The sequence below is a fragment of the Gouania willdenowi genome, chromosome 15 (genome assembly GCF_900634775.1).
Source record: "Gouania willdenowi chromosome 15, fGouWil2.1, whole genome shotgun sequence".
Lineage (NCBI taxonomy): Eukaryota > Metazoa > Chordata > Actinopteri > Blenniiformes > Gobiesocidae > Gouania > Gouania willdenowi.
The window spans coordinates 25,805,841-25,826,171 of record NC_041058.1 but is presented as its reverse complement, the minus strand read 5'-3'; the positions used below and the strand labels follow the sequence as shown (position 1 = coordinate 25,826,171).

General features: G+C 40.0%; 1 protein-coding gene across 3 annotated transcripts in view; it reads right to left on the bottom strand.

Moving 5' to 3' along the window:
* ide (insulin-degrading enzyme) overlaps positions 1-20,331 on the bottom strand; it is a 43,863-nt gene that overhangs the window by 6,716 nt on the left and 16,816 nt on the right. For 2 of the 3 annotated variants that reach the window (XM_028469446.1, XM_028469448.1), the window contains exons 4-18: positions 19,417-19,586; positions 17,328-17,450; positions 10,282-10,394; positions 9,840-10,002; positions 9,450-9,542; positions 9,193-9,284; positions 8,828-8,908; positions 8,293-8,396; positions 7,053-7,155; positions 6,828-6,950; positions 6,486-6,568; positions 5,040-5,184; positions 2,696-2,806; positions 1,981-2,101; positions 1,310-1,401 (exon numbers count right to left, since the gene is read on the bottom strand). In XM_028469446.1, the coding sequence (XP_028325247.1) occupies positions 1,310-1,401; positions 1,981-2,101; positions 2,696-2,806; positions 5,040-5,184; positions 6,486-6,568; positions 6,828-6,950; positions 7,053-7,155; positions 8,293-8,396; positions 8,828-8,908; positions 9,193-9,284; positions 9,450-9,542; positions 9,840-10,002; positions 10,282-10,394; positions 17,328-17,450; positions 19,417-19,586 (1,717 nt within the window). Of the gene's footprint in view, positions 1-1,309; positions 1,402-1,980; positions 2,102-2,695; positions 2,807-4,359; positions 4,505-5,039; positions 5,185-6,485; positions 6,569-6,827; positions 6,951-7,052; positions 7,156-8,292; positions 8,397-8,827; positions 8,909-9,192; positions 9,285-9,449; positions 9,543-9,839; positions 10,003-10,281; positions 10,395-17,327; positions 17,451-19,416; positions 19,587-20,331 lie in introns of all 3 variants that reach the window. The other variant, XM_028469447.1, reaches the window with a different exon arrangement.

The window sequence follows — 20,331 nt, the reverse complement described above, 5'->3', positions numbered from 1 at the left end:
GTGAGCGATTATGATTGGCTAAGGCGGCGTCATGTTTCATGTTAGCCAATCAGAGTCAGTGTTTTTACACATGTGCCAGCACACACACCACACAGACACACACACCACACAGACAACCACTACAGATTAGATGAAGCAGCAGTGATGGTGAGCGTGGAGCAGTCTGATGAAAAGTTGTCATTTTTAAGATGGCGATACAAACACTACTTTAAATTAATTGTGGTCAAAGACAGAACGTACATGTGAAGTGTTCATTATATCCAGGAGTGAAGACTTTGTCGACATCCGTTGAAAGCAACTCTAATTTAATGAAGCACCTCACAACAACACACACATGTAAAAAATCTGAATTCTTTGACATATAGCAACTTTTTTTTTTTTTTACAGTAATGCAAATAGTTACTGTACTTGGTAATGAGTTACTTTTGTTATAGAGTAATTCAGTTACTAACTTCGTTACTTTTTGGATCAAGTAGTGAGTAACTATAACTAATTACTTTTTTAAAGTAACGTTCCCAACACTGATTATAACTAATGTGTTTAAATACTAAGTTGAATGTATTTACAATAATAAACAAATCATTCACAAATCTAATGAATGAACCAGGATGACACGCTCCCACATTGATAGATTGGATATCAGCAAAAAACAAGTGTTTGACTAAATCGACCTGTATCTAAAATATCCAATAAAATCATTTCTGATACATAATTTGTTTTTATTGAGGTAAGTTTTCAGGGTCTCCTAATTGTAAAATATGCTTATGTTTAAGTTAAACTAGTGGTTGTTTGGCACTTTAATAAAATATGTTTTGTTTTTATTAGATTTATAGTAGGATTTTTTTTTTCAGGGTCTTCTAATTTGTAAATGGGTTAGTTTTTCTTATACCTACTGTCACTATTGTTCTCTGTTAAATTAATTTTTAATCAAACCTTTTTAACATTCTACACAACAAAATGGGTAATAAAAGTGTGTATGATCCATATCTGCCAATACTCAGGGCAAGAATATTGATATGGTACCGGAAGTGAAAAAGTTATATTGGGACACCCCTAATAATGAGTCACAGGTAAAGTGTGAGTCTCATTTAATAGAGACAAAAAAGTCACCCTGTTTCCAAACTTACAAGCACATAGAAATCATGAGTCAGAGGATCAGAGCAGAAGTGTTCGATGCTTTTCAGAAATTATAAAGAAACCATTTCAAAATTGGATAAACAGTAAAAAGTGCAACAAGGCAATTGTAAAGATCTTGCGGTAAAGACAGTTTAATGAAGTGAGCTGGCAGTAAAATGGACTCTAGACAAACCTCTTTGAGGATGTTGCCATGGAGAAGGGCCTCAATGTGTAACCGTGACAATAGTTGTGGTATGAAGGCCTTGAGACGTGGGAGACTCACATCTGGAATAAAAGAAGACAACAGTGAACAACACACTTAGCAGGCAGCTCTAAAGGGTTACACATCTCGTACAGGGAAACATCACAAAATCACACACTTGATTTCGAGGTTTGTTTAATTCTGAATCTAGGCAAGGTCGTATGCAAGTATGAGCTCCAATGGACAGACACACACACAAACAAACACATGTCTATGAGGCGTGGGTGAGTCACTCTGACCTGCAGCTTAATTGAGTTTCTACGCTGTAGATATAAGAACCTGTCCTTTAAGATCCAGACACGTCTCACAAGCAGCCGTGGCTGAGGGACTGATTCTGCATTCAGATGATTTAGTGAATTGTTGTTTTTTTTTTTTTGAAAGGCCTAAAGTGACGCAAAAAAGAGCAAAACACATCACCAAAATCCTCAAACCGGAAAATATCATTTTACTGTCAATACAAGCTAAACTAATGGATATTAGTGAAATTCTCAGGCTCTTTAAAGCAGCAGGACTCTTTCATTATTCCATCCTCAGTAGAAACAGGTGTGGACGCTCACAGGAAGACACTGATATGCAAGTAAAGCTTTAATGATTCCTCTCACCATCCAGAGCCTCTCTGAGCTCATCTTTTGTCCAGGCCACCTCCGTCATTAACAGACGCAGGTAGTACATGGCGTGCTGGTGAGGCTGCTCGGCTCGGAAGTTATTCAAAGACCTCATGTACTGCAGGAAAGACAGAGACATGATTTATGCTGGTTAATCAAACTGCTCTTAATCAACAACAACAAACTGATTATCTAATTAAAACTAGAAGAAGCCTAAAAGGACATCAGCTGATACATACAGTATACTGTAAATTCCAAGCTATTGAAACTCCTAAAAAAACCTAACGCAGTGATTTGACAACTTTATGCCATTATTAACTACTACTAAAAACTGGCTATTTTACTTTGCAAACTTTACCTGCAAATAAACCCCTTTATAATGCTACAGAGTATGTTGTTGTTATTATGTCCATAATTGACAACTCTACTTAAGCTCCCACTACATGAATACATAATTAAAGATGAATAATTTTTTTTAATTTATTTTTTAAATGGGAAAATGTCATTTTTAAGCAACTTTTACAGAATAAATCCATTCAAACATTAATTTGGATGGCCAACTTGGTTTTACCAGTTAACCATGTCTTCATAACAGTAATCGGTACCTCTGAGCAGAGATCCATTTTTTCAGTTATTTAATATTTTAATATTTCCATCATCATATCCTTTGTTTGTTGTGCCACTGAAGTGAAAAAGTTAAACAAAGACTCACTGCTTCCTTGATGATTTCAAAGCGCCGCTCGTCAATCTCAAACGTGGCCATCTTCTCAATGATCTTCTTCAGCAGAATGTGCTGTTTGTCATTGTATCCTTTAACAGAGAGCTGACGGAGAAGAGGAGCATCATCAACTACCTGAAGGGTCAACAGCACAGACTGATAGCAGGAATTAAGTTCAGATACGACGGGTCCTGCATTCATTAGCTGTTGCTCACCAAAGATCACATGACCGAAGTGCCACTAATAACTATTAAGAATATGTGTGTGTCTGTCGACCTTAAAAACTGTATATAAGGAAATGCAGTGTGGAGGCTCAGAGCTACTTCTATCCCTAAGAACAGTAAAACTAGACGTCAGGAGCGTCTTAGCAATAGCTGCTGCATGACTCAAATGTTTGGCCGATAAAGACGATGGAAGAATAGAGTTGGTTGTAATATTAAAACATGAAGATATACCTAAACTAACTAATTCCAGGGAATTCATTTTTGTCTTCTTTTTGAAATAATATGTTAATGTTTCATTTATTTAGACAACTTTTTTCAGGAAATTTACTTTGATCTCGTGACATGTCACTTCAGAGGCATCTACTGTTCGCTTTCATGTGTCCCTGTTGACAGGATGAGGGAACATATTTATTCTGGCAGTCAAAACAATTCAGGAAATTAACTTAGATTTCCTGAATTGTTTTGACTGCCAAAAGAGTTGTCTGAATAAATGAAACCTCAACAGTTACACACACACACACACACACATATATATAAACTGCCCTGAACAGCCCAGGTTATCAAAATCTTTCAATTTATAAATCACCATCCATCCCTTCCTTCACCTCAGTCTGCCACTGAGTCCCTGGTGGTGACACACGTTCACAGTAATAACTATTGATATCATATATTGAACATACAGCTCACCTGTCTAATACTAGTGATGAGCCATTTGTTTCTTAAGCCCATCCAACACCTGCACCACATGTTTGTTAACCTTATTTGACTGAGCACTGCGGTCAGGTGTTCTGGTGAGAAAGCAGCTAATGCATTCATGTCACAAAGTCAGTGTGGAAGCTTTAAAACAATCTGGCAACCCAACACCACTTCAAAAAGCTCTTATTTGCAGTGCAATGTTAGGCTTGTTGGCATACGTACAGATACAGGGGATTTAAACTGTGAAACCTCCTGAATACAGATCCACTTTCAACACAGACTCATTGTGTTTGCAGAATAAATGAGCCCTCATGTTAATTTTATGCATTTCTGTAAGTGGTTACACGCTCAAAGTGATTAATAGTTACTAAGATAAAAACAACAACCTGCAGAGGCAACAATTTGTTTGTGAATCTAGAAATCAAAATTAGAGGTTGAAAGTGAATCTGTAATAAACACAATGCTTATAAAGCAGACAGTGTATCCTGAAGTTTAAAATTTACATTGTCCAAACAATGATTTTGAATTCTCTTATGTTTGTTGGATCGGAGTTTTACTTTATTACAGTAATGATTTAAAAAAGGAGTAAAAAAAAAAAAACATACCTCCTTTCCAGTGCTAATTATAGTTTGGACTTACAGGATAGCACCTCACAAAATCAATCTGAGCTGAGAAATGCAATAGTGACTCTAATAAAAGCCTCCCATTAGTTCCTTCAGCCTCTGATGTCTTACTTACGAGGATGGCATTCATCCCTGAGGCTACGCCATAGAACAGCCCGGCCAGGCGGGCTGCATATGTATACTCTTTTAAATCATCCTTCAGTAACCTGAGTAACAAGTAGGTCATGTTGCAGTGCAGGGGGTCTGCATAAAGGTAGCGACTAATGGAGGAAAGAAAGGACAAAAGTAGAGGACAACATGGTTTGTTGAGGATGAATGGTGATCAAAAATAAAATTAAAAAAACAGAGGAGAAGAATGAGAAGAGTATGTATATGCAGCCACATGACCAGTTTTCGTTCCCGCAAAAAAACTACAGTACAATACAAAGAAAAACAACGCACGACTAAACAAGGCAAAAAAGAGATTGGAGAAAGAAATAAAAGGCCTCCGACTAGGAAAGAAAGGGATGCAAAATGAAGATAAAGATGAGTAAAAGAGGGCAAAAGGTCAGCCAGGCCAGGGGTGGGAATTATTTTCATGACAATTTGATCTTAAAAAATCTATGAGATTTAGGATCCCTTAACAAGCCTTTCAAAGTGGCTACAGATGTGGTCAAAATAGTTAAATTACCAAGGCCTGGCTGTTCCTGGGGCAGGTGTGCAGTGAAGGATGATGGGGGGGTGGGGGGAACCGTTCCCATCTGAGATGTGTCGTGAGGACAACACAGGGTTGGGAGAGCAACTCTTAATACTTACATACATCCCATAGACGGTATTTTGAAGGTCATAGTTCAAGCCAGCTAGCTCGGCTGCATATGCATACTCGTTGAGGGAGTCCTTGAGGAGCTCCAGGTATAAATACGCCATGTTACAATGCAAAGGGTCCACGTACGCAAACGGGCTGAAAAGAGAATGGCAGTAATCACCTGATGCACACAAACAGTGTAGAGATACTAAATTGTTCTCACTCAAGGAGATAAAAGAGCATTACTAAATAATGACAAAGTACTTCAGCCATACATACATACAAGGAACGGAGGAGTTCAACATTCCATCAAATTTACAAAACAGGAGTAAAGATGCATTACTGGTGAGTGTAGCAACACCTTAACAAAATCAGGTAGTCTACATTCATTCCCATATTTGAATGGTAAAACTGAATAGAGATTGTTAGTCTTGTCCGACTGACAGCAGCATCATTTGTTCTAAACACTCGCCAACACATTGTTTTGAGGAGCCTGACACTTCTGATTTAGCTTTAGAAATGATTTCTAAGGCTGGGATCAGCTACAGGTGAGGTAAAGGTGAGCATTCAAACACTGTTGTTACTCTCTAAAGTTTCACGCATTGTGGGATGTGTAGTCCCGTAGACGGAAGCACAGAAGTGATTTTACTTCTTTTTTGCTTTTTCCCCATAAACTCTGCTAAAGTGACTTCCCAAAACATTTCTGGTGTTTTCATAGACTGAAAGTTATTGCAAATTTTACATGGAAAATTCCAAACCTGGACTATATTTAATCTCTCGCACAGTGAGGCAATATCACGTGGAGTACAGGGAAGAAACTAAAATAAAAATAAGCCCTACGCTATGTCTATCGGATTATAAAATTATCGTCTCCAGCAGCTTTAACTTAATGGGAGTCAATTTACCAACCAATCAATGCTTTGTGTCCTCTGTCTCTGCTGCCAGAACCAATATGCAAAACATCTGCACATGAATACGAGTGGACAATGCCATTGGTAATTCAAACAAGTAGACGTTCCTTCTTTACGTCACTTCTGCTTTTCTCATGCGCGATTGCTCTTCCACTTCATCTCGAATATAATCACCTTTCTTGTGTGATAACATAAAAATGCCGATATATTAGCGCTTTACATTCATAAAAACCACAACTGGAAAATACCGTTTGGTTTAAGCACCAACAATTCATTTTGCAGACACTTTAAAACATTGTTTAGGAAATTACAAATACCACTCCTGTAGAACCAAATAGCATTATGCATAATCATTCTACCACAGTTGATTAATTAAATGAGCATCTTTGAGCTTGGGAAATAGAAAGTTCTATTAACATCTATACATCTTGGGCTTGTTGCTGGTCTCATCTGAAAGGTAGATTAGCAGCCGAGTGCTGCACTGAAACAGTTCATATACAAGGGAAAACCAGACAAAAATGGGACTGAATACTTTACGTCACATACCTAAAAAACTCAAAGTTCAGGCAGGCCTTCGGCAGAAAGAATTTGTCGTCCTGCTTGAACCACACCTTACTCATAGCAGTGTCCTGAAAGAAAACAACAAATAATTATTTTGATATAATTTAAATGACAGACAAAAGATTTACAGAATTACAGAATGAAAGCTGCTTTGGTAGATTTTGTTTTGCGTTCTAACTACTTGCTGATAAACATATTTTTCAAGTTACAAGCAAAACAGTGACCGTCTACAAAAACATGTTGTTTCGTACCGTTTGTTAAAAAACATATCCAAAAAAAAAAAATCATTTTATTAATTGCTGAGCAGAGAGAACAAGCCCTACTTGCCTTGATGAGCGTTGGAACGGAGGGAGAGTCTTTCTCCAAAGAGTAGATCTCAAAGTTAGTGGGAATGAACTCGTTTTTCATGGGTAATTTAAATTTGCCATTAAGGTCTGCATTTGCCCATTTCTGGAACACAAGTAAACAATCAACAATCGTGTTGCATTAAACTTGACACAGCAGGAAATTGTAGACCTTCTGGCTTTGAGTAACTAGACTTGGGTCATTCACCTGAATGGTCTCTTCAGAGATGGCCTCTTGTTTGTACTGCGTGCCGTACCATTCCTCCGTTTTGTCCGTTTGCCCCTCAAAGGATTTTGAAACCACAGCAACTCTGGAAAAGTAAAGGGAAAAAATAAATCATGCTACAAAAAAATTATAGTAAGTCCACATTGGAAGCAGCTCCTAAAATACAAAATTATCTCAGCATACCAGTCTGACCCGTCCCAGTAGATCAGACACTAATCTTTTCCAGAGTTACAGACAATGGTCTCAAATAACAAGTGAACCAAAAATTCTAGGGGGGATCTTTTGTTAATGTCAGAGCTCAGAGGAGAAGAGCAAGAGACATACTAGTCTTGTATATGTTGAACCTTCCTACAGAAAAGTTAATCTAAAGACAATTTCTGACCTTCGGACAAGCTGAACCTTGAATCAAAGTGGTTAAAGCAGGCCATAAACAGTGTTCATCTCTTAACATTTATCACATTTTTTAGGCAAGCCATTTAACAAACATGTGACTAGAAAAGACAAAGTCAGATGCTGACATCAATTGAATCAAGAGAGAAGATGGAAAGGTTGCCTCCACATTAGAAGACTAGAAAGGGATGCGTTAAATGAAAACACTTAGTTAAAATGTTAAGTCTAAGAAAAGAAGCAAACCAACTATAACAAAAAAACAAGGGCACTTCATAGTTTGTAGAGTAATTGAAACCCATGAACTTAGTCCAGAACTGATAATATAAGCAGTTGCCTCTGGTTACTCTTGTTATATTGAATTTTAAATTACACTGACTATTTCAATTATCCCTGAATATGCTGAGCAAGTTTGTTAAAGATTTTTCTTAATTTGTCCAACTTTTTTTTTTTTTAATCTAAAACACTCTGGGGATCAAAGATTTTTTCCATGTAGGAGGATAAAACTTGATAATGTATGTGTGCACACATCCATCCCCTGATAGAACAAATGAACCCTCTTAGCTGTGGAACTGCTAATCAATTATTTCAAGCCGTCTGGCCTTTTTTTGTTCGTCAGAGAAAATTAAAAAGCTGCTTCATTCAAATATCGCACAGACCATCTTTAGTATCAGAGCAAAGGCACTACTCGGAATGACTCTTAATGTGATGTGTGCTGGGCTTACAAAACAGTGATTTAAAGGTGAATAATGAAAACAAAACTGTGATGAACTCAGATCTGAAAAAAGCATCTTGTGTGAGAGTCTGATGAATATTAATTTTTCCCGTCACTGACCTGACTTGCTCTGGCCTTAGTTTATCCAGCACCATCTCAATCAGATCTGGTCGGAAGTCTTCCAAACGGTATTCTGCTGCTAGAACTTCTTCCAGAGGATAGTACTGGAAGAAGCGGGGGTGGGTTGGGTCGGGGGGGATTGACACATTACTGGGGTGTGCGTTTAAAGTTTTCCCCAAACTTAATCTGAAACAGGTTTTCTGCTACTGCTGCTGCTGCTAAAGGGAACTAAACATGAGAAATTGTGAATCTAAATCTTATCTTAAAGCTGCACAGATAATAAATTCCTTACCAGTGTGGAAAAAAAGAATCAGAAAATGAGATTTCAGCAACACTCAGGCTACTTTATCAATGTTACTGCAAATCCTTTTTGCTATTTAAAATAGTTGCAGTTGTTGCAAATCTGCATTATAAAAGCTTGTACAATGAATACAACCTAAGAAAATGAATGGGAGCCCAGACAGGCCTAAATAAGCCAAGTAAACAATTCCAGTCTCAATGGGAACACATTATTGTAGCAGGAGTGGAGACCTACATGTAGTAATCCAGCCACTTTTGAGGTGTAGCCCCGGGGTCGCTCTTTGTCTTTAAACCTGAAGGCCACTTTGTTTAGATCCTACATAAACAACAAAGAAAACAACAGATGAAACCTACAGTGAGATGCACAAAGAGGCAGCACTCAACTGCATAAACCTTTGTTAATGTTCTGTTTGTCTACAGTGAGGCAAAGGAAATAAATTATGTATTTTTATGCGACTTGGAACATTAGGATGAAATTTGGAGGATGCAGATTTGAATCTACAGCCTGTTTTCTGTGCATCTGCTGATTTATTATGTTTTCATCCTTCCTGTGAGTGGGAGACATATGTGCAGCTTCAGCAGAGTGTGAACAAAACTTACCTTGCACTCATTAAATACCCACTCCTGAGGTCCTTCAGTGCGTAGCTTTTGGATGTACTGGAACATGTGGAAGATGATGTCCTCAACGTGCACTGCAGTGAAACACACTCTTCAGACCTCTGATAATCATTTGCATTTCTGTTATGCGCACGTTGGACAATCAGACCAACTTTTACATTTGTTCATAACATGCAAAAATAAACTAAAAAACTAAAACACCAAAGATGAGCCACCAACTGGAGCAAAGCAGTACTTACAAAGGCCCTCCTCTGTCAAATCCACATTGATGATAAAGAACATAAATCCTTTAGCACCTTCTTTCTGTCCACCAACAAGTGTATTCACCCATCCTTAAAAACACAAGTAGAAATATCACTCTTTAAAAGGAGTAAATGTAACCACTGATAACACAATAAACCATCAATCTTAGAAAAGTCATTTAACACCACATGTATTTTAACATCAAACAAAAAAGGAGTCTTTAATTAACCAGATAATCTGACAAATATTTTGTCTCTTCAATAATTCATTGAATCGGAGAGGAACTTATATCCAGAGCCACCAGTCCATCAAAACTGAACTATTGGCCAACACGACTTTAAAAATGATTCACAAATGTTTTTAAGGTCAACACAGAGCAGAAGTACCTTTTGATTTGAGCTCAGATAACAAACTTCCCGGTCCCTCGTGGCCAATCAGATGTCCCAGGTAATGTCCAGGGTTAGATTTGTAATACTTCTGCAGGTCTGGAATAGGGAACGTCACATAGAGGTTCCTTATGTCTTTAATTGGAACCACTTTGTAGAATTGCTGAAATGAAAACAAAAATAATTTGCAGCTACTCAGATGAAATCTCACAAATAAAGACTAAGAGTTCAGTGTCAAAGTTTCACTGCTCAGAAAAACATGCACAATATAAAATGTTTTGCTACATAATGTACAGGGAGAATGAGTTTGTGTTTTTAAAACTAAATTTAATAAATGAGCACCCCTTTTTGCATTTATCTACTAAAAATATTCATATTTTTATCGGTAGCATCACAGTTGAGCACGAGGTACATAACATTTTTTTTTAGCTCAACCACTTACTCTGAGGTGTTCTTCCTGGAAGGGATGCTCTGGAAATTCTGGGATAGGCACGTTTTTGTTCTCCACTTCTCCAAAGAGTTTAACAACCTTGGAAGTCAGATCATCTAGTGACTCTAAGGGTAGGGAGTGGAAAAATAAAGCATTTATTAGATTCACAATAAAAACTTTTCATTCGAATTTCAAAAATATAAACAACTCCCTAAAAAAATAAAATATAGAGCGCTTGCAAAGACGACCTTGAACCTAAATGTAAAGAATGCGCAAACTTTAGCCAAGTCCAAAGATCCTCTATCTAGATGTTTGCAGTTAAATGGATCAGTATTCCTGATCATAGTACCATTATAGTTCACACGTTAAAGGCTTATAAAGAAATTGCCAGTGTCAATTTTTGGTTCAAATTTTGTGAAAATCTGTATAAATTATTTTGACATAATCCTGCTACCAGACTAAACAAATAAACACAGATGAAAATATTACCTCCTTAGCTGAAGTAATAAAGGTTGATGGTACCATAAATAAAATGTTTATTTTATTATGCTTTAAGTGGTTTAAATGAGAAAAATGTTTCAAAATATTCCAGTCCTGTACAGCTATAAAAATAGCATGAGAGATAAATAACACATTATGTCCATAACTATGGATCTATGATACCGAACAATGACCGTCACCTAGACTTACCATGAATGAAGCCATCCATCTACCCATCTTCGAGACCATAATAACAACAAAGTCACATGACTGACCTTAGTGGGCTGACCCGAGGCAGACACCTCTTGCCTGGAACGCCTCCATCAGTTCAGAGCGACAAGAGCGGTCATTGTTCGGTCTCATAAATCTATAGTTATGGACATAACTTACGATCTATTTTGACTCACCCAGACCATCATCCAGTGTTACCATGGATGAGTCACGGCAACAAGGTTGCGAGGAACCTCTGTCACCACCTTATCAGTAAGTTCAGCGGCTGACATAAGAATAGTGGAACCGATCGCTGCAGCTGTCCCATTGACTCTGTAAATCCTGGCAAAAGTACATGGAGTGCTCCATGATGCCCCTTTATACTGCCCACAAGGTAGCCACACTGCATGTCAAGTGAGCCACCAGGTCCCCAGGAACTGAGAGCCCTTAAGATTAATAGGACTGAGAAATGGTGTCGACCAGCCAGTGAGACAGGCATTGTTTAGATAGTGACTGTCCCAAGCGCTTACCACCATAACAAACAAACAGCTGAGTATGTTTCTGTCTCAGCTGTTGTGTTTGGAGCGCGTGGAGCTTGCTCACCCTTTTAGCAGAACACATAGCTAAAAGAAAGGCTGTCTTATGTGACAAAAACTTAAGAGTAGTCTGCTCCAGTGGTTGATAAGGGGTTCCGGCTAATGACCTCAACACTAGAGGAAGGTCCCATAAAGGTGTTCTCAGACACTTGCCAGGTCGTAAACGACTGGCCCCCTTGAGAAATTGAGATACCAGAGGATGCTTCCCCACAGAAAGCCCTTCTACCGGCTCATGGAACACAGAGATAGCCACGGACTAAACCCTCAGGGTGTTAGCAGCCCTCTCCAACTCCAGGAGAGATTGGAGAAACTGGAGCACAGAGGCCAGAGGGCAGGTGGAAGTGTCCAGCCCTTTGTTCTGGCACAAAGAAGAAAACATCCATCTCTGATGGTAATTGGCCCTTGTGGAAGGTGCCCTGGCAATGCTTATAGTATCCAAGACAGCCGCAATCAGACCCTGAGAGGTAAACTCAGTAGGGGCCAAGCCCACAGCTGTAGGACAGCTGTGTTTGGGTGCCAGATTTGCCCAAATGCTTGAGACAGTTGGTCCGCCCTGACTGTGATTGGCCATGGTCTTCCGTAAATGAGACGAAGAAGAGTTGGAAACCAGCAATTCCGGGGCAAGTGTGGTGCTATTAGCAGGACTCTGCGTCAGACGTCTGCCCGCACGGAAGGTGCGAAGGGTTGCTAGAACTTTGGTTACCCTCTGGGGGGAAAGATTTGCCTTTATTGTGACTTTCCGTGGCTCCAAGTTGCTCGTCTCAAAATTCACTTTGAAGACGAGTGACTGAATATGTGTCAGCAACATATTTGTGTTCTCTGTAGCTTGTTCGTGAGACGCAGCACAAATCAGCCAATCGTTGAGATACGGCATTATCTTCAGTCTTATCTTCTGCAGTGGTGACAGGGCTGCCATCACTACTCTTGTGAAGACCTTCGGTGACAGGGAGAGACCAAATGGTAGGACTCTGAATTTGTAGGCCTGGTCTTGAAAGGCAAACCGGAGAAACTTCCAAAGTTCTCTGAAGATTGGAACATGGAAAAACAGTATGTATCTTGGAGGTCAAGAGTGGTAAACCATTGTGCTGGCTTTACAGAGTCCAAGCCTGCCTCGTGTGTAGCATCTTGAACAGTGGAGTTTTTAAGTACACGTTCAGGCTCCTGAGGTCCAGGATAGGGTGGAGTAGTGTTGTGTTCAAGACCACACTATCCGAGACCAAGACTTGCCTGAGACCAAGACAAGACCAAGACTTTCGGAAGCCGAGACCGAGTCAAGACCAAGACCGAGACCATAAACATTTATTTTTTTCAATTTAAAAAAATATATAAATAAATAAAATTATGACAAGGTTCGACAGTTAAATAACAGTCTCTCTTTAATTTGTCTATTTTAAATACATTTGACGGACAAAAAAGGTGCCTGCAAAAAAATTACTAAAATATTAAAACTACTACTGCTTCTGATAAATTCACAATTATTCTACACATTTGAAAACAAGATTTTTATGTCAGCTGAATGTACAGCAAGTGTTTAAAAGCATTTCTGCCAAGAAATAATGATAATTTTTTAGTTTTAAAAAGCCTTTACACAGGCCATTTTTATTAATTCACTTAGTTGATATAGTTTAATTTAGTTGCTGTAATGTAACTAGGATATTTAACAAAGATTTCCAACTGTAACTGTAAAACTGAAACTTTCTGAAATAAAACTACAAACAAGTTGTCAGTAGTCTAAAAAACAAAGAGCTACAGGTAGATGTGAAACTAAATAAAACAAACTCAAACTCTGAAACAGTCATGTGACAAATCAATCAATAGTTATTGTTGAGAATTATTATTATTCTGGATACAGTGGAAACAGAAACTATAAAACAATTATATTTTGAACCTGTTTATATTGTGGGGAACATATTATACACATAAATGTAATTGAAGTCTAAAGCCACAAAAAAACACCACTTTAAAAAGATAATAGACTAATATAAGACCTCTACAGTTATTTGAGTCATTCTGAGCTTGTGCGATTTGTGTTGACGCGCTGGTGACAACATAATCCAAGATGGCGGCGGCCCGGACTACAGCCGACACTATGTAATAAAGCCTTAAAAGACATGGATATAATGAAAAGAGTGGATGGACAGAGGCATAAACATGCAGACTTTCACACGGACACACACAAACTTATTAAACACACACGGATCTCGGTAAACGGAACAGGCTTCACCGGCCGGCTGGCACTAGGACCCAGAGGCGGAGTAAGTGCGTCCCCGTATTGCATATATAGGCTGTAATATCATTAGTTTATCATTTTTCCTGTTGTTAGAGCTACTATATTTTACCAGGGAGTAAATATTTATTCATGGTGATTGTTTTCTGGAGTTTTACTGGGATTTTTACCGGTTCATATCTCCCTTGCGCTCTGCGGTCCAAACTGACACCGTAGCCAGACAGACACACAGACACACACACACACACACACACACACACACACACACACACGAGTGTGTCACACACGTCACTCAGTCACATTAGGGAAGGTTGCGGTCATTATACGGGGTGGATTAAAGAATGAATAAAAGATTGTTTTATCCGGTTCTTTTCCGCGTTATCATCACATTATAAAAAAGTTTAAAAATAGCAGGCATTAGTGCTGGTCTCGAACGGTCTTGAGAGAAAATTTCAAGTCCGCAACAAGACCCGAGTCAAAATGCTTCAGAGTCCGAGACGAGACCGACGCCTTTAAAATTTGGTCTCGAGACCAAGACCGGTCTTGACTACCACAACATTAGGGTGGAGCCCCCATCCTTTTTCGGAGCCAGGAAATAAGTTGAATAAAAGCCAGTATGCCGTTTGTTCAGGCTTAACCTCACAATGGCGACCTTTTGAAGCAGTGCTGTGATCTCCTCTGTCATGATGTTAGCCTGCATTAAGTCCTTCACTGTTGTTACACGGACCCTAGAGAAAGATGGGGCCACTGCCAAAGTTGAAGTCTGTAACCCCTTGCGACAGTTGCTAGGACCCAAGGATCTGAAACAGTCTCCACCCAACTTTGTAGGCACAGTCGGGAGAAAACTTCGGCGGAGGCCCCTCCACTCCTACGCAGACGCCCCCTGGGCCTTGAACCTTTGGGGGGCCGTCTCTGCTGAAAAACCCCCCTCGATGCAGGTCTGGGCTGAAAGGGCTTTTGAGGTCTCCCCACAGCAAAGGTCGGGGTGTTGAACCCCTGGTGCCTGCCATGAGTCTGGTGCACCTGAGGGCCCCACGTAGCATGAAATGGGTACCATTGACTCACCGAGCACTGTTTTGGTGCCCCCGGGTGTCTAAATACACGCTGAATACACTAGTTCACAGAGACTGCTCTGCCTTTACCAACACACTGAGAATCAGAGTGCAACATTCTGCCTACTTCCACTGGAATTTTAAGCAGTTCTTTCCTGATTATTAGGGACGGTTGTCTGTGCCATGTAGATCTGTCTGTGGGTCAGCGTGGCTGCTGATATAGCTGAGCCAACAACTCTGGTGAGCTAAGAGAGAGTGGAGAGAGCAGCATCTATTAAACCGCTTGTGTCCTGATCACCTGTGTTAGCAATCTTTCAAATAGCTGCTGACTGGATAGCAAATGCATTCCCAACCCGAGCTGCACAAGCAGCAGAATTATATGTCATGGACACCAACCGGTCCATCTGGTCACACTCCCTTCGAGGGGTCAGAGATGCCATTTCCTTCTACACTGGTGGCATAATCACACATTCCACATATCCCAGTCTCAGTTGGATACTGGGCCTTAGCCAGCCTCCGACACCCTGCATTAAACTAAGGGGCCTTACTATGTGCACTCCAAGCCCGCTTCAACATCTGACAGTAGTCATCTGCTGCTGGAATAGTCAGGGCCCGGTTTGTGAAATCCCTGTCCACACACCCTCCGCTGGACAAGGGGCTCTCATCGAAGTTATCAGTCCCACAATTTTAGCAGCATTAAGAACCCTTGTAACCCTATCGGGGGGCTAGGCCCTTCTGAAGCATCATCTACCAATATAGACTCCTCCTGGTGAGATGAATGTTAATGTTCTTATTGATTTTAAGCTGTTGTCTGTTGCACTTTTTGATCATGTAAAGCACATTGAGTTGCCTTCTGTATGAAATGCGCTATACAAATAAATCTGCCTTGCCATGAGCTATAACCTTGCTTGGTCTGTGAATGTACCTCTTCCTTCAGAAGGAAGCACTCAGCATAAAGGAATAAGGAATCTGGGTGGACCAAGATGATTCCTGAAATGCAGGCAGGTGTGCAGGGGAAACTCCAGCAGAAAGAGCCCTTTGAGGTAAGGCTACACACTGAGCGTGAGCCTCAATCCTGGCCATCTTGTCAGATAAGCCACGGATGGCAGCCAGTAACTGCAGCTATGCATCATCAGGGGAATGAGCAGGGCTGAGTATTGGAGGGGCAGCATCCACACAGGATAGTTTTTTTCACATGTCCCTGGGAATGTCCGCTGACATTTAAGTGAGTGCACACAGTCCCTTCCCTCCTATGTATATGGGTAAAAGAGGCCAGAACTTAGAGGGAATTCCCCTCTACTCTTGCTCTCCGAGCCCTCTCCTCCAGGGGTAAACCTATTGCCGCCGGGCAAGGCTCCTCAACATCATCCATTAGATGAGCTCTGGCCAAGCAAGAGGGACACTCACGGGGTCGATCACGTAGGTCCATGGTAACCCCACAAAAACGGCAGGCTTTCGGTGGCAAAATGCACTACTACAGCAGGAAGTAAACAATTCTGACTGTAGTGGAAGAAAAAAAAGGCCTACATACTGCGGACAGTGCTCGAGACAGTGCTTAATATTGAAAAAATATTATGTACACTGGCCAGTAAAGCCAACAAAATTCTACCCACTCTTTATACACGAACGTTTGAGGAGGGGCGGGGAATCATTCCAGCTTCCGCGTACGAGAGCTACGGAAAATCAATATAGCGTTTAACTGAGTTAAACAACCAAAAAACTTAAACCATTAAAGACCAGCCACTTAATGCACTCAAGTTCACACTTCTCTGCTCTGTCGTAACAGAGGGAGTAAACAACGCATGTCATGCAGCAGCTGTCACACCAAAACATAACAGCACTCCAGTGCGCGGACGCAAGAGTGAACAGTGGACACATACCGAGATACAACTTCTCCTAATGCACACAGTTAAACAAATATACCACATAGCGTAAGCCTTCAAGTGGAAAGGAAAATCAGCCGCTCACCCCATGCCGACAGGCTGTGCGGCAGCGTGAAGAAAAAAAAAATGTCAGCAGGTGTGCATGCAAAAAACTGAACCGCAAATAACACTGCGAAAACACTAATGACCGTCAACAATCCTCAGGGACACAAGGCACCGGCACAATAATGTGACGGATAATCGGTTTGAAAAACTTACCGGCCTCAGATGATGCGAGAAAGGCAAATCGAAATAGGGGTCTTCCCCAGATGCATTATATCTCCTCGGGTCAGCCCCCAAGGTCAGTCATGTTGTTTTGTTGTTATTATGGTCTCAAAGATAGGTAGAAGGATGGTTTAATTCACAGTAAGACCAGGTGATGGTCTGAGTGAGGTCAAAATAGATCAGACTATGCTTATTTTTAGACAAGTCTTAATTGCATTCACCACAGATGAAGCTGAATTTTTTCAAAAATTCATTCTTCAAAGGGGAACGCAACAGAAAGAGTTTGGGAACCACTGGTTCGGCTGAAAGAGCCAGAATTTGAGTAAACATAAGTGTGTGATTTTACCTCGTCCTAACACACAAAGCCCCATGAGGTTGGAGGAGTAAAATGTTGAATGGAACTTTAAAAGCTCCTGACGAACGTCAATGCCGTCTCTGGAAGGTCTGGTTTCCAAAGTCAGTTTGTTACCTGCAAGAAGAACAGGACAGCCATTTATGAGGGTGGGTGGGAGGCATGTTTTGGGTTCAGTAGTCATAGATCGTCACATAACCATTAAAATAAAAATAGGCACAGCGAGATGATTTAACTTTTAATTCAATAAAAAACAAACTTGTAAGTCCAAGATATATTCTTTAAGTTCATCTTCATTACCATTGAAATGTGATCTCACAGGTTCAGTAATTGAACTGATGTAGCCTATTGAGAGATCAGTAAACAGCACATCATGATGCACTAATGGATAACATACACTCCCCTCCAAAAGTATTGGAACGGCATGGTCAATTCCTTTGTTTTTGTGGTATACTGAAGACATTTGGGTTTCAGATCAGAACATGAATATGAGACAAAAGTTCAGAATTCCAGCTTTTATTTCATGGTATTTGCATCTAGATGTGTTAAACAACTCAGGACAGAGCACCTTTTGTTTAAACCCACCATTAGTGAACCCTACCAACTGGTTTTTACTGCTTTTGATGTACAGTAGTCCCTCGTTTATCGCGGGGGTTACGTTCTAAAAATAACCCGCAATAGGCAAAATCCGCAAAGTAGTCAGCTTTATTTTTTACAATTATTTATTATACATGTTTTAAGGTTGTAGAACCCCACACTTTACACTCTTTTCTCAGACAGGAATTAACATTTCTCTCAAAGTTCAAACCTTTGTAAATTTTAAAACATAAACTTGTTTTCAAACATACAGCACTTCAGAGTCACTCTGCTAGCGATCAGACATTGATGCCGAACGCTTTCAGAGTCTTTGTTGACGATGACGTCAGGCCGTTATACACGGACACCAGTGTATTCACCCATTCAACCATGGAGTGTGTGACCACCTGGAGCTGTATGACACGGCCTTTATAACCGGGACCGGACTAAAAAGGATTAGGTGTGGAGGAGAATCAGTGAGGAGGTGGTAGTAGCAGGTAAAAGTTCTCTCTGTAGCACTGAGCTAGCATAGCATTAGCTGCTAATCACAACAGTTTTTTTCACCGGTGGTTTGTGAGAGGAGGAAAAAAAAAAAAAAAAAGAGCACAGCTCCTCGCTTCAGCCGGCAGTGAAACTCACCCAGTTGGATGTGTTGCTGGTGGGTGAACGCAGCAATAACCAATCAGGATGCAGAACACAATGCACGTTCATACGCTGTAAAAAAATGCATCCAAAATTGCACTGTAAAAAAATGTGCGAAACACAGAGGCCGCGAAAGGTCAACCGCGATAGAGGGACTACCGTAATTAAGGTAGGGGAAAACAATTCAAAACATGGCAACATGATACATTGTGCAACTTCTTTTGAGTCTTACTGTATCAAGGAGTGGACTTTGTTTCATATGCATTAAGCCTCTGGCGCAAGTGTGACGGGTGAGGTTTCCTTTGTTACAAAACAAACATTCAAGCATGAAAAGCACCAGCATGGAGATGATTGCACCCATCTGCTCAAAGAACCTGGCTTTCAGGCCTGTCTGATTCTTTTTTCTCTTTGCTAGAATACAGATGGTGTAATCCTACAGTGCCATCAGGTGGTTATTTTAAGCCCAGAGAAATCAGGTCAATGTAAGCTAGCAGGGCAGGCCAAACTCTGCACTCAAACTGGAGTAATCTCCTTCACAAGATATTTTCAAAAAAGATCCCATGGGAGTATAACTAAAACAAAACAAAAAAATATTTAAATCATGAACTAATAAAGGCAGGCTAGCTGATCTCTACTCTCAATCCCATCAGTTTATTTTTATAGAGCGTTTCTAGGTGCTACTACTCAAGCAAAATGGAATGTCCAATGCATATAAGAATAACAGTAAACTGCAAATTGATGTGCCATTAATAATTAAAGGCACCACTGCTAGCTATTGTAATACTAACTGCATTACTATAAGCACCAATATGACCAACATGGGTTTGCATTATTCACACAGGTGGGAATCCATGAGGGCTTCTACCTGTTCCAAATTTACTGAAGGGGTGGTTGGGGTTTCCTGTGGCCTTCTCCAGCTGAAAGAGCCTCCAGGCGTCATTCATGAGGTTCTTCTCATGCTCAGAGTCCACAGCGTTCACTTCCCGGTCCTTACAGCTCTCGTCAAACAGCGGGCACAGGAAGAACTGGGCAAACCTGGTTTAGAACACAAACATTTTATATTTGGCACAGTTTTGATCTCTGGCAAAGTTTTTAAGTCATGTGCTGTTGGTGTTATTAAAAACAATAACATATATATTGGAGGTACCAATGTTTATTTTCTCTCTAATTTCTTTCACAGTTTAACTTTTTCTGCATATCACGATATGTTGAGTCTTATAATGTGAATGCTGAAAAGTGGTGGATCAATAAAAAAAATAGCAATCAAAAAATAAAAAAAAGTATAGTGGAAAGTAGCAGTAGCCATTGGCTAATTCTGGCAAATTTACATTTATATGTTTATTAATGTGCATTGTCCATTTAAATAATTAAATAAAATAAAGGGCAGTTTTTTATCAGAAGTATTTGTGAAGGCAATAGTCACTAAGAAGAGAGTAACAAAAGCATAGAAACTATTTGCATGACCATGTTAGTGAGCAACTGCCAAGTGAATAAAGTACACATGCAAGCATCAACTGTGGCTTTAGATTTACATATTAGATGGAATGGAGAACAATGTCATTGGTAAAGCAAGCCCTGCCTTTTTCTATTCTACTATAATGTTGTTTAACAAATCTATCAACATCTTATAATGTAATAATCACCTTTTGTACAGTGAAATTGTTAACAGGAAAACCGTACTTTTTAGTGGGAAAACTCCCAGCAAGGGATTGATTAACAACGGAAATTAAATATGGCCCCTATTGTAGATACACGCCAGCATTATTAATTCATGGCACTC